This window comes from Pteropus medius, unplaced genomic scaffold, assembly GCF_902729225.1.
Source record: "Pteropus medius unplaced genomic scaffold, Ma_sr-lr_union100, whole genome shotgun sequence".
Lineage (NCBI taxonomy): Eukaryota > Metazoa > Chordata > Mammalia > Chiroptera > Pteropodidae > Pteropus > Pteropus medius.
Genome location: NW_024340701.1, coordinates 3,991,099 through 4,006,038, shown reverse-complemented (window position 1 = coordinate 4,006,038; position 14,940 = coordinate 3,991,099). Strand labels below are relative to the sequence as shown.

Below are 14,940 nucleotides of genomic sequence, written 5' to 3'. Positions count from 1 at the left end.
TTCCTTCCTTCCTTCCTTCCTTCCTTCCTTCCTTCCTCTCCTTCAGGTTCCATGTCCAATCTGTCAGCAAGTCCTTCCAGTTCTTCTTCTAAAACATATCTTCCCATCTCCACTGCCTCTGTCCTAGTCCATGCTCCTTCATCTTTCCCCTGGACTATTGCAGACCTACTTGTTTTCCACTCCAGCTTTCTTATTTTAAGCACAGCAGTAGCCTTTGAAAAATATAAATCAGACCATCTAATTATCCTGCTTAAAATTCTTTAGTAGCTACCTATTTACTTAGAAAATCCAGACTCTTTAAAGGAACCCGGAATAAGGCTCCATGTGATCTAGACCTTGCCCTTCTCTCCAGTCAGCTCTCTTTCAGTCCCCCTGTCCCACCAAAGACCCTTCCCACTCATAGATGCTACTGTACCAACTGTCTGCTCTTAGTTCACAGGTCTTCTCCTCAGAGAGCCCTGCCCATATCCCCATCTAAAACAATACCCCCATTGCCCTCAGTTACAGACCCAGTGCACTTTCTTCATAGTACTCTTACAATTGCAATTATGTATTTATTTGTGGGGTTTTTTTCCCTTTGTTAACCGTCTCTACTTCAAGACTTAAGAATCATTGTCCTAGATGCTATTTTGTTTTGCATTATCTTGTTTTTGTTTTTTTAACCGCAGAATACCCTGAGCCTTCCAGAGGGCCTGAATATAGTAGATGATCAATAAATATATCAAGTGAATGAATGATAGATACAGCTATAGATATTCACTGGGGTTTTTTTTGCCTACAGAATAGAAGTTTATATTTCTTAATGTGGCATTCGAAGGCTTCGCTGAGCTGCCCCAGCCTAATTACTATTGCAACCTCACCTTTCCCTACACCCGTTAGCAACATGGGCCCTCCGGCCTTTCTGTGTCTTGTTTCTGGCCCTGAGTCATTTGCCCCCACCGCACGCCATTCTGCTGCTGACGCTCGTGTCCCTCCTCCTCCTTTTCAGATTCATCTTTGTCCTTCAAAACTTCATTATACACCCACTTCCAGAAAGCCTTTCAGAATTCCTTCATTTGGATTTAAATCTCCTTCTACGTGTCCATAGAATTTAGTGTTTGAATTTATGATCATGCTCAAGAGAGGAGAAAAGATGCATGTTGTTAAAAGACACTCAAGCTGATGTGCTCCCTCTGACACTTTCAAGCCACGAGACTCTGGTTAATTATGCAAACTCTCCTTCCTTCAGTTTCCTCTTTCTGTAAAATATGTGCAGAATTTTGCTTTGACCCTGCAGAGTATCGTGAGGATTGGTGATAGTAACTACACTGTACGGTGCACAAAGTAAGCCCTAAAAAAAATAGTAGTTGCTTTTGTGAAAGTGACAATGCGCCCTGCTTGGTGATGTAGTTAACTGGGACATGTTAGTTTCCTCCTCCAGACTGTAAACTGTAATTATCTAATTCTTCTTTGTCGAACTCAAATTCCTGTCACTCTTTGTAGCAGTATACACATGAGAGGAGACCAACAAATGTTTGAATGAATGAATGAATGAGAATGAACAGTAAGTGTCCCAACCCTCGTTACCTATTGAAGGATCCCGTGAAGTAGGAGGCTGGGGTTACTGACCCCCACCCTTTAGTTCAAAACAGCTCTGGGTAAAAGTCACCAAATCAGTCTGAATTTCAGACGATCCCAAGAGAACCCTCCTGCCTCCCTAATTCTAATGTCTTGTCTTTCCCTGCTGTCTGCAGGAAACAGATCAGTGAGCTACATAAGAATCTGAGAAGGCTGACATTTTCAACTTGCAGACCGTCCTGAGATTTTTGTTGGCAATGAAGAGTTAGGCGTTCTTACCCCAATCTTTTTCTGTCCTAATTCTGCAATATATTGGAAAGGGTTCCAGCCAAGAGTTACTGCCTTCTCCTTGCCTGGATCTTAAATCTTTGTGCAAAGACAGCTTGTTTTAATTGAAAGTGTTCAATCAATCTCTCCCCATCTCCCATCCACATCCCATTTCTTGACTCAAACAGGACCATTGCAGTAAATAATCTGGAGTGAGGCTGTAATGGTTTAAGGAATATGTAATAGGACTGGAGAGGGAGAGGGAAAGAGGGTTGTCTGAGACAACTCCCACCTTTCAAACACTGTCTTTAAAACAGAGCTTGTCTAAAATGATCAACACCTCACGGTGGGACGTTTCACTGGAAGCAGCCCAACTCCTATCCCTTGTAGAGCTCAAGAGTGTTGATTAACAGGCATATCTTCTAGCATTGCTTCAAGTCTACCTGTCACTGCAGGTTGGGAAGGAAGGGTTCAGGCTTCATTCTTCCCCATTCGTTTATTTACTCAGTCAACACCCATAGGTCAGTCACACACTTCATCACAACAGCCCTGTGAGGCAGGCATAATTGTTCACATTTACAGATGAGAACACTAAGACTCAGGGAGATGGAATCACTTACTCAGGGTCACATAGTGCTCTAGCTCTCTGTGGCTACGTAACAAATCTTAGTGTTTGAAACAATAGCTATTCTCTTATGTTTTCTATGGGTCAGAAATTTGGGAAGGGCTCAGCTGAATGGTTCTAGCCTGGAGTCTTCAATGCAGTTCCAGATAATGGCTGGAGCTGGAATAGCACAGGCTGGAGAAGCTATGGACTGGCTGGGACTCTACTGCAGTCTCTCCACATAGTCTCAGGCCTCTCCCTGCAGCCCCTCTGTGGGCTGCTTTGGATTTCCTCACAGTATGGTGGCCTCAGGGCAGTCAGACTACTTACATGGAGGCTCAGGACCCTAGCTGGAGTATTCCAGCAAGCAAGGTGCAAGTGGCATCCCTTTTCTGACCTCTCCTCAAAAGTCTCATGGTGTCACTTCCACCATTTCTGCATTCTTTTGGTTGCCAGTGAGTTTTAAGCCCACCCAGATTCAAGGATGGGAGCATAGACCACACCTCTCAGTGCAAAGAATGTCAAGGTCATATCATAGAGTAACATGTGAGATGCAAGCTATTCTTGCAGACATCTTTGAAAACTACAATATGCCATACACAGCAAGTGACAGAGCCGGGATCTGGATTAGATACACCTAATTCCAAAACTTCTGCTGTGAAATTTTAGCCTAGCCCACAGGGACCTGTCCTTTTCTCTGAGCCCCTGTAGCTCTTAGTGTTGGCACACACAGTCATGATTTGGTCTTCTCAACGGACTAGAGCCTGGCTAAGTTGAAGCAGCCAGCCGCCTCTGTGGGCCCTGGCGGTGAGACTGCCTCCAGGGTCTGCTGGTCAGAGAGGCCATGCCCAATGCCAGCTTGTGAACTTTTTAAAGAAGGAGACAGAGAAGGTCGGTCACATCCAGAGGGAGAAAGCAGGTGGCAACCCGAGAGCACAGCGAGCCTGCGGCACATCTCACTGTCATAAACAACTTGTCTGGTGTTTTTCCTTCTCCCACCAGGCACTGGCCTGGGATGACTCAGCCCTTGACAGAAAAGGTGGCTTCAAGTTGAGAAACAGCCCAGGGTTGTGGAAAGCTCATGATTCTGGAGTCAGACATTCCTGAAGTGGAGTTCTGACTCCTCTATTGCCGATTATGTGGCCTTGGACAAGTTCCTTAACCTCCCAGAGCAAAAGGGAAATACAAATGCCTTCCTCACTGGGTTGTTTTGAAGATGAAAATGTATATGTGGACAAAGTACCCAGTGCAATGCCAGGCATATAGCAAGTGCTCCATAAATGCGAGTTTTCATGCCCTGGGTCAAGCCCAACCCCAACTTGGGGACTTCTTGAAGAAGGTGGTGAGAACTCACTTGATTGTTCCTCGAATGCTAGTCCAGCTCCATGACCTTGGGTGGAGTGGTGGCCGAAACTTATCCAGTCAAGTGACAACCAAACTGAGGTGTCGGGAGGCTGAGAAGGAGTCAGTCCTCTCAGGCATGTGGAGCATGGGAGAGTGGTCTGGGAAGGTGGGGTGGTTTGGGCAAAGGCCTAGAGGCAAAAGCTCAGTATAGCTGGAGTGTGAAAGGTCAAGGGGATGGAAAGTGGGAAGTCACAAGCATGAGCTGAGAAAATAATCAGAGATCCAACTGTGAAGGACTTTATCAATCAAGTTCCAAATTTTGAACTTTGAAAGTAACTGGGAGCCACGGAAGATTTTAACTCAGTTGGGTAACGTGGTCAGGTCTGTGTTTCAGAACCACCCTCCTGGCTACACTGTAGAAAATAAGGTAGAAGCAGACAATCGTGGCACAGAGTCCCCTTAGGACAGGGTGACAGTAATCCATGGGAAAGGTGATACTGGCCTTTTCTAGCAAGAGGCTAGAGAGAAATGGACAAACTCAAGGGATAGAAGGTGTCCTGGAGAGAATTGGTGAGAGTTTGGATATTCAGAGCTGAGAGGTATAAGTGATAAGTGCTTTGAATGAAGTCAGTTCAGAAGCCATGGAAGTACTGGGCAAGGGAAGAGAAGTATCATGGAAGGCTTCACTAAAGAGTTATCACCGAATTGGAGACTTAATGGGTATAAATTAGCCAAGGGAAGGTTGTGGGGAGGGGTACTTCAGGCAGAGGAAATAGTTCATGTGAAGGCCCAGAGATGTGAGATATAATGCAAGGAGCAGATACTCTGTGTTGTGGAATAGGTGATTGTTATACTAATTCATGCTAAAGTGTTAATGGTCAATCTGGTTTCCAGGGAGTTTGTACTTTAACAGGTCGGGAATCATTATCCTAAAGATTCATTACTGATAGATTTCCAGGTGGAATCTGGACACAATTTAGGGCTATTTAGACTATTCTGTTTATACCATAATACTATTTACACCATTCTCCCTGAGGTTACCAAAGTAGATGACTGATCACTGAGAGTCAGGCGGGCTCTGGTCTACCTATAACAAAGGGTCTTTTGCTTTGGGGTCTTGTTTATCTGCCTCTACCCTGACCCACCTAGAGCCAGACCATGGAAGCCCAGGGATTCCCAAAGGGATACAGTATATTATAAAAAGCTAGACCCATTTCCTGGCTCCTCTCCTTCCCAGTTCTGTGACTTTGGCAAAATTATTTAATTTCTCTGCACCTGTTTTCTCATCTGTAAAATGAGGAAAATAGTAGTATCTACTATTTAAGGTTTTGTATGATTTAAGGTTTTCGAGGATTAAAAATGGTCATTTGTACAAAAAGCTTAGAATGGTGAGTGGTGTGACTGTTTTTATTACTAGTCCTTCACTCTGTCTCAGTCTCTTTCCGAAGATGCTCCTTAACACACACACTTGCAGATATGAAGCTGGGGCGGAACGTGGCAAGAACGTTTTTGGATTATTATCGGCTGAATCCCATGGTGGAAAAAGTGGCAATTCCCATGCCGAGACTGCGGTAAGTGACAGGGCAGAGCAGTGTGGGCCACAGTCCTGCTTAAGTGGTTTCGTGTTCAGAGGCAGCTTCCCCGAGCTTCTCTGTGGCCTTCAGTTTCCCATCCGTGGCCTGGGAAAGAAATTCTGGCCCTGCCACAGAAAGTATACGGGGCAGAAGAGCTTACAGCTTATTTCCTGAATATAAAGGAGCATCATGGGGTCAGAGAGTGAGGGGTGATCACAGTCTAGGTCTAACATGGGAGTCCACAGGATGGGGGTTGCTGGAGAACCGAGTCCAGCCATTTTTCTAAGTTAGCCTGGGTATTTCCATATGCTACTGCATCAGGTAGCTCATCCTCTGGTAGCTGGATCCTCTAGGCTCATAAGGTCTCTGATCCTCCCATTTCCTCATCCGTAAAGAGGGGATAATGGTGGTCACTCGAAAGGTTATTATGAGATGTGCGTTAAAGCACCCTGCACAGTGCCAGGCATAAATACATCCCCTTGGTGCAAAGTAGTCCCCTTCCCTCAAGATGTGAAGCTTCAGGGCTGGGCGGGGTACACCCCTGAGAAGTTTCACCTCAGGTCCTCTGCCGGGACCAACTTCTTTGGCCAGTGAGGAGAGGTCAAGAGATTAGTACACTTCCCGAGGGCTGGACCAGAGCCCAAGGCACCGGGCATTGCCATGCCTGTTGGCAGTGAGTCCAGTGAGCATCTGGGCAGGGACATCCAATGGCATCTGGATTATGCTGATCCTGCCTTGCCTCTTGACCTCACTTTCTACTCCCCTAGTGGTCCAGTCTCCTCCGAGGACATGAAGATGTCTAACCTACTGCTTCTGCCAGACCAGTCTTCCAACTGACCTTGCCCATGACCTTGACCATGTGCTTTGCTGTGTCAGGGCCTTTGTACCTTCTCCTTACTCTGTTATTAACAAAAATTATATTAGTCACTATTATTGAGTGAAGTGATTATTGTACATGATCTTATTTATTTATTCCTTATAGATATTATATTCCTCATATTATAAATAAGAAAAAGGGAGTCCAGAAAGGTGAAGAGAATTGCCTGAAGTTAAAGGTTTTTGTCAGTTCCAGAATTTGATACTCGGCTTTTATGATTCCAAAGCTGGACTGAAGTCCAGCAGTTCCACCTGGAAAATGTGGATTCAAATTCTTTCTCAGGCTCATGCTAGCTGTGGAGTCTTAGGCAAGATTCTCGGCCTCATATCTATCTATCTATCTATCTATCTATCTATCTATCTATCTATCTATCTATCTATCTATCTATCTATGGTTGGGGGTAATAATAAGCTCCAAGGATGCTTTTAAAGATTAGATACAAACTTGGTACAGTGCCTGGCAGCCAGTAGGTGCTCAGTAAATGTTTCCATCTCCTCTGGTTTCTGGGTTGCAGTCCCAGATTTCCAACAAGCTCATCATGGCCTAGGGCAGGTCCCTGAACTTCTCTGGTTGGGCTGGATGATGTCTCAGGGCCCACGTTCCACCATGCTGTGAGTCCCACATCTCTGAGCCCCAGCTCTGGGAAGAGTCTGGATGGCAGTGTACTCTGGCTCATACTCTGACTCAGATTGTTCACCAGTCACGTGAGGTTTTTATGCCCTTCATCCTGGGGGAGAATCACATTTATTTCTTCTCTGTGCTCCCACAGTGCCTAGACTGTACTAAGCATACATTCGTGTATGCAGTCATTCATTCATTCATTCACTCAGGAAAACATCACTTTAGGCCAGGGCCCTGGGGGGAGGGAGGAGACAGAATTAAGAAATGATTAGGGCCTTACCCTGTCTTTGAGGAGCTCACTCTAGAGGGAAATGCTCAGTTCATTCTTAGAAGTCATTCTTGATTGGTTAAAGTTCTTAAAAATTTAAAGCTTTATAAAACTCAAAAGAATCCTTAGAATCTCATTTGCAAGTTAATTTGGGGATTGTCTCTTTCAGGTCCTCTGTCAGCCAGAATAATTTTCTTGATCCTTTACCACTTTTTTTTCCTGCCTGTTGCATTGTCATAGACCAGTGAAATGGTGCTGACCTTTAGGGAGACTTTAGCAATCATTTAGGCCCATTCTTCGTGATACTGATGGGGAAGTCGAGGCCCAGAGAGCAGACAGGGCTGGTCAGATGCAGGGCTAGAGCCTGGGCCCCACAGTCTGCAGCCTGGTGTTCTCCGTGTCAGTTAGTGAAGAATTCTTTGATATGGGGGAGCCAGCACCCTGAAACTGGTCCTAAGGATGCAGAGGAGTTCTCAGTGCCTTGATTTCACCTGTTCATAGAACCCCCTTGCCTTGAGCTTTGACGCCCTCTTCAGAAAACAGCAAGAGAACTCATTCCTCCAAGTTTACAGCCTTGAGGACTTGAGGTAAACCCACCCTTAAATTAAGAAAAACAAAATTAACTCCCTCTCCATCCCACACCTCTGCCTCATCAAACTATGAATGCCACTTAGTTCTCAATTGGTCAGAAACTCTTTAAAAATAAACTTCCAGGAGGATACAAGACTCTGATTTGGGATTTAAATGTTCCCCTTTTCTCGTTTTGTTTTCCACTGGAGCATCAAATAGCATAAGTGAAAGAGCAGTTCTGGTTTTAAAGGAAAATTACATGTTTTGACTCAAAATTAATCTTTGTTTTCTCTTTTCTGTATGGGTAATTATAATATGTCAGTTTCTACCTTCATGCCAGTGGGAGGCTGTCAGCATCCCCAGGGTGCATGCCACCCTTCAGAGAGGGGCCCTGGGGAGGGGCAGCAACGTGGGCCTGAGAGCACAGGCTCAGGAACGTTGTGCAACTGACCAAAACTGAGATCCCACTGGACCGCAGTGACACAGTCACACGGCTGAAGCTCAAAATGCTCCGTCAAAATGGGTAAAAATTAAACAGGAAAGATGAACGTGCTGGGGAATCCTCAGTGAGGGTGAGTGTGGAGGTGTAGAGAGTGGGCTGACCTCTGAATGTGAGGTGCGCTTAGGCTCAGCGACAGGCTGGTGGGGTTTCGATGTATGTGTGTGAATGTTGGCAGGGAATCATCAGCTACTCAATATCCTGGAGCCCACCATGTGCCAGGCCCTGTACTGTGCTGAGGACACATAGAAAGCCCTTGGGCTTCAGGAGCCCAAGTTTATAGAGGTGAAAGGCATGAACACAAGCAAAGATAACAAATAATACTGAAAAGCGTATGAAAGAGATCAGCTATGTATCGGATTATACCTTCTCTCAAATACCTGCCATGGCTCCCTATTACCTTCAGGGTAATGTTCCAATTCACCTTCTTGCTAAATCAAAGCCCTGGATTACATTTAAAACTTCATTCACAGCCTCCTAGCACACTGCTTCCCCTGTGAACACCCTCTTCACCCTACCTGTTTTCTCCCACTTCTACCCAGTGCGAACAGGTCAGCTATTTTCCTGCCTCTCTCCATATCTTCATTCGTCCTTTTCCCTCTTCCTGGAATGTTCTCTCTTTTTTGTCAATAGATGGTGAACTCCTACTTATCTTTCAAAACCCAGTCCAAATATCATACCTGTTTCTGTGTCCCTGTTCACCTGAGACAGAGCTGCTTTCTCTCTGCAGGATTCCTGACTGCATTTTGCACATACCTGTAGCATGGTATGTCCTGTAGTGTGCTGTCATGGCATCTTTGCATGTCTAGCTTCTCCACTAGACAGGTTGCTCCCTGAGGAACTGTTTTAGTCACTCGTGTACCCTTGGTGTACAGTGCAGGAGCTGGTATGGAGTAAGTCTTAAATAAGCTCTGAATGCATGAATTATGCAATGATAAAACTGAAGAAGTCCCTCATAGTCATCTACACACCCTTCATGTCGTAGGAAAGAAAAGTGAGACCCAGATGGAAATAACTCTCCCACACCACCTGGCAAGCATTCGGAGTCAGCAACAGTATCCTAAGAAGGCTTCAGGGAGGAAGTGTAGTTCGAACTCGGTTTTAAAGGACACGTAGAATTTAAATGGATGAAAAAGAAGAAGAGAGAGAGTATTCCATGTTGGGGGATAGGGTGTGGAAGGTGGGAAGCAGGACCTAAAAAGAGGCATTCTAAGGTCATGACAAGGCCAGGATGTTTAGTGCAACAGAGATGGTAAATATAAGACTAAAAGTGTATTTCTGTTCATCAGACGCTCCTCAAGCTTCTACTCTATACCAGGCCTGTGCTTTCCTTGGGAGTTATAGAGGAAAGTCAAATGCATCACACTCAGTCTTATGAGAGAAACAAAGAACTCCCTAAAAAATGGTGTGCTGAGGGGAGAGGCACAAAGTGCGACAGAAGCCTAGAGAGGCTTATTTTCTGGGAAGTCGGTTTCCCAAAGGAGGTGAGTCTGGAGAGGTAGGGAAGGGCATTATAGGAAGAGGAGCAGCCTCTACAGAGCCTGGAAGCATGGGATGTTGGCCTTCCAGTGCCTTGTCTCTCTCCGGGCCCCCATTTGAGTTACAGAGGTTCTTTGCCTCTGTAATGACCCCACCAGGCATTTGCATCCACACCCCTCCTTGGCCACTGCACATCTTCTCTCCATGCCACCATCTACCTAGGGTGCATACCCCACCTGTAACCATACCTCTACTACCATAAAAACATACCCATCTTATTTCTCATACTCCCTTGAGTATTATACACCCCTCAATGACATATAAATGGCACCTCGTGATTCGCAAGGACTTCCCCAAACCCCCATATATCAAAAGCAAGAAGGATAGAGGCTATTCTCATTATTTTAGAAATGAAACAGAGACTCAGAGAAGGGAAAGGACTTCTTCAAGATCACATTGCCTGTGAACAACATTTCAAGGATGCGCTTCAGGCTGTCAATGGCTATTGAGGTCTAGCTGTATCTTACCCATGCTAGACAGCCTTGCCATGTTAGTAAGGTCCCTCACGAGTGTGGAATTTCAGGCAGTGAGGCTTCCTGGTGGGGGAGATATGTTGAAGCAAGGTGTCCTTTTTGTGCACTGCCACCTCTTCTGTCTTTACCTTCTTCATGACTCATGAACAGTGAAGGAAAACAGGTACTCCGAAGTCAGAGCATGATGGACTACGAGAAGTCACTTCTTCAACTCTAATTCAAGTAGCTGAAGAGATTCCCATATTTATGGCATTTACCACTTTCTGGCATGCACTGCAGTTCTTTATTATTTTGTGTAGTTATTTCATGTAACTGTCTCCTCTAAACGGTATGTAGCCTTAGAATAGCATCAATGTCTGACTCAGTTTTGTCACCTCCAGAGACCATTGGACCATACCTAGCACCTAGCACCATGCCTTTATAAGTTATAGTAGGCAAGGGAAGATGCTGAATGTATTTTTATCTCATATTATAATATAGGATAATAATGAGACTTATTTAACCTTGCAACACCCTTGCAAGATTGGAATACTTTATCCCCATTTTACAAATGAAGCTCAGAGAAGTCAAATAACTTGCTCTAGGTCACACCTCCTGTATATAGCTGACATGAGAATTCAGTTGAGTTCTTTCTGGCTCTAAAGCCCACTCTTTCCACTCCAAATAAATCTTAGTCCAATGAGTGAATGAATGTCACATCAACAAACCAAGCACAACACAACAAACAAACAAGGCCACGTGTGAGGGAAAATGCAAAAATCGATAAGGCATGGTCCCTGCCTGCGAGGAGCTCATAGTCTAGGGTGTGAGGGAACATACACTCTAATTATTGAAGAGTCATGTTAAGGGTATTGCATTGGGTGTTGGGTGCCAGGACACAGAGATGACCCAAACACATCTCTGCCTTCCAAGAGCCCCCAAGCTTGTGAGGGAGACAGACCTATAATGAAATGACACAATTAGGCTATACTGAGGAATGTAAAGGAGATTTTGGAGCCCAGATGGTTGCGAAGGGAATGAGGTCCTAGGCTCCCCCAAGCTATAGCTCTTCTATCCCCCTCCCATCATGAATGGATAGAATGAGTTAGAATCAAGGTAGAAACATGGAATAGCAGAGATGCAGGACAGTTAGATTTTCTCCAGAGCCAAAACGATACAGCATATCCATCTATCCATCTAATAGCCACTCATTGAGCCATGGTGCTTGCTTTGAAACAGGCCCTGGGCTAGGTTTCTGAGACAAGACAAGGCCACCGTTCCTAGGAGGTTGCAGGCCAGTGGGGGAGATAGACATGCACACATGATTTCAATACAGTGTGTATATGTGCTGTCTTTCTTCTCTCTTTCTGTTATCTCCCCCTTTGCAGGAATGAAAAACCCCCTCCCTACAAGTACCCACTCCTGAGGGGCCCGGCCAGCAACTACCCCAACGGCAAAAGGGACAAGAAGAGCTCAGTGAACCACAAAGACCCTTCAAACTCTTTTTAAGGACATGGAGTCCAGGGAGGTCTTGTGGAAGCAGGAGCATGCATTTTCTGCTGGAGCATGAAATTAATCACCCTTCTAGTTTCCAAGATAAGGGTTGTGGGATAATGAATAAGCTAGTGAAAGGGAAGGGAAAAAATGAGAAATTTCATCATCAATTTTCTCTTTTACCAATGGAAAATCAATTGCAAACCTTCAGCTTAAGGCTCAGGGACAAAATAGGAGACTCAAACCAGAAGAGTGCAGATGCTCTTTTCCACCACATAGAGATTCTCACAGGAAGAGGAAAACTTACACATTCTTTTTGAGAGGTTTGACACATATCAGGTCAGTGCTTGCAAGCCCCTTTACCTTTTTAAGTTGTACAGTTACTACAAATGGTTACCTTTTAGAATAGGCTGTGGTTGTTCACAATTTTAGAAAACTAGCGTCCATATTTGCTGATCCAAAACAACATAAACAACACATTCAACTCAAAGACAAATGTACTGTTGGGAACAATGGGGCAGAATTTTTGAAATCACAATGGTCTTAGACATTTGGTCACTTTATCTATGAACTGCAGGCTCCCTGATTCCCCCAAACCCAGCATACAACATCAGCAAACCGTTCTGAGAGATATTTCCTAATGACCTCTGATGGTTTGATTGAGACTTTAACTCCAGAGACAAAAAGTATTTGGTCACTCATTCTAAGAGGTATATCATGGTGAAGCTCTCCAGATCCTGGTGTCACAGATCAAACCTGGGAAGTGGGCACTGATAGTCTGCAATGGGGGAAGACTGATTTCAAGATAAGGGAGATGCCAAAGACAAAAGAATGCACTCCAAGGCAAGTGGGGATGATAAGATAAAACAGCAGCAGTAGCAATTCCCAAGGTGGGGCAAGCTTAACATTGCGCATTTTTCTAAAGAGTAAAGTGCCTTTGTATGATGAATGGGTCTAGGAGAGTCTGCTCCCTTCCTGTCTGCAAAGCAGCAGGCTGAGTCACCATGACAGCCTGCTAATTAAAATGACCTCCCGGAAATGAGGATTAGGAGATAGGGAGAGGACAGGAGGCTCAGGGGAGATAGGACCTTTAGCACAAAGCTTCAGTTAAGCATTTTTTTGCTTTGGATTGGAGGTTTTCTAGGTTCGTTGCAGAAAATCAAAAGCAAAGCTTATTCTCCCTTTGCTTATTGGTTTTCAGAAATTGTAACAAAGAACCATATGTTAGCTGGCTACACATGTTATGTTGTATATACAGCTTCTCTCCTGGGTTCTTGTTGCCCAGAGGAACACAAATAAAGTGTTTTTTGCAGCTCTTCTTTTCCTTGGAGCATTCTTGGCACCTTTTCTTTTAGTCTCTCACTCCAAAAACCAACCACAGCCAACCCAAATTTGGTGTAGACCTCACTTTATTGTCAGACACTCTATCATCAAGATAAGGAAGAACAGCCAAGATATGACTTTCCAGCAGTTCCCATGTCATAGTCCTGGGGAGTTCAGTTGACTGTAATCAGCTCAATGTAGGCCAGCAGTGGCAGGCCTTTCAGAAATGATAGCATCTCCTAAGACAGCATAAGTAGAAGTAGACTGCATGAAATGAGAGAGAGAGATGATAGTCTAGATTTCTTTTTCTCTGGTCAGACTGCTTCTATATGTTGTAACTATATTTAAGCCCCACTTTTAAAATCTGCTTTGATTAATTGGATCACAGGCCTCGTAAGCAGCTGGTGGTATCCTAGTGGTTTACAAGCAAAAACTTGGAGCCAAGCACCTCTGGGTTCTAATTTTGTATCTGAACCCTGGTTCTGTCTCTTAATATCGATGTTATCTTGGGCACGTTATTAACCACTCTGAATCGCTGTTCACTTATCTATGAGATGATAATAGTTAATGCCTACCTCGTTATAGTAAGTTTCATAGTTTTAATGAACTTATGTATGGGGAATGCAAGCAAAAGCGCTCAATAAATGATAGCTATGATACTGGGAATGTGACTGGGATGGTGAGGTGTCTGAAAATAACTTCCCACTAGAAATGAATGAGGAGAGTAGAGCTGCTTGTCCCTGAGATGAGGGATAAGAGGGAGTTGGAGGTAGGAAAGCAAGACCACAATCTCTAAAAGTTAGAAGGATATCTTGGACATTCTTTTTGTCCAAAAGGAGCAAACTTGTTTTTTGTTGTCAAAGGTAAGAACCAAATCCAGGGATATATTCTCAGTAAGACAGATTTCAGCTCAAAAACTAGGAAAAGTTTCTACTGAATAGAGTTGGCAAACACTGGATAGGCTCCCCTGGAAGCGGTGAGCTCCCCATCTCCAGGGGTATGCAAGCAGAGTCTGAACATCTGTCATGGAGGAAATGGTGAGTTCCTTCTATAAGGGGATGCCGGATGCTCCGTGGCATTACCTCCTAGCCTATAACTCTAGAGAGAAATGACACGAAGCAGGAGGTTATATTCCTGATGTCAGAGGATAAAGTGTACAGTATGAAAAAGCATCTTTTAACACTAAACAAGTGACATTAAATGTCTCTAAATTACAGCATATGGACCCTGCTCACATTTAGCATTCCTTAAGAGGGAAAAATACATAGTTATAATGCCGAGACTGTAGGATGTTTATGTAGTAGGACCGTCTGCTTCTCCACATTGGCAGAATAGAAAGGAAAGGTCTGGCCAAGAGACGAGGGGTTGCCAGTGGACCTCCCTGTGACCTTGGCCTGCTCAGCAACTCCCTAGCTTTCTTGGACCAAGTTATACCTATGATCTCAAGTTAGAGGGGAAGGCTTTCAGGACTGAGATGGAGGACAGCACCAACTCGGCAGGTGAACCAGCCAGAAGCTACTCTCCCACCCAGCTCCAGCAGGGGGCTCTCTAGCCTCCCTTCTTGCTTGCCCACTTCCTTCCCAGGGTAGAGCCACGAGTGGGTAGAACCTGCGACCAACCACTTTTCTGAGGGGAGTGAGACAACTATACAGAAAGGAAGGGTGGAGAGCGGAGAGACATGCTGAGCCGCTACCTAGCTCTCACACAACTCTCCATACATAGTGCCATTATTGTTCTGCATCAGTCCAGAGGCTCAGAGACAGGACTAAAGATCTAGTTACCCTCAAAGATTGTAATAGACAAGCAGGAGGCCCCCCCACAGATTGTTGCGCTGAGGCTTACAGCAGAGGATGGGTCTCCTGCCTCTGATGATTCTGTTAGCAGCAGCAGCAACAGCAGCAGCAGCAAAGAACCTTTAGCTAGGAGTTTTCCCTTTTGCCTTCGAATGGGG

General features: G+C 44.8%; 1 protein-coding gene across 1 annotated transcript in view; it reads left to right on the top strand.

The window, feature by feature from the left end:
• The window catches only part of AGBL4 (AGBL carboxypeptidase 4), a 1,011,660-nt gene extending 999,596 nt beyond the window's left edge, over positions 1 to 12,064 (top strand). The window contains exons 12-13 of the mRNA XM_039885641.1: positions 5,247 to 5,343; positions 11,561 to 12,064. Coding sequence (XP_039741575.1) covers positions 5,247 to 5,343; positions 11,561 to 11,681 — 218 coding nt within the window. The 3' untranslated portion in view covers positions 11,682 to 12,064. The remainder of the gene's footprint in view (positions 1 to 5,246; positions 5,344 to 11,560) is intronic.
• The last annotated feature ends 2,876 nt before the right edge of the window (positions 12,065 to 14,940 follow it).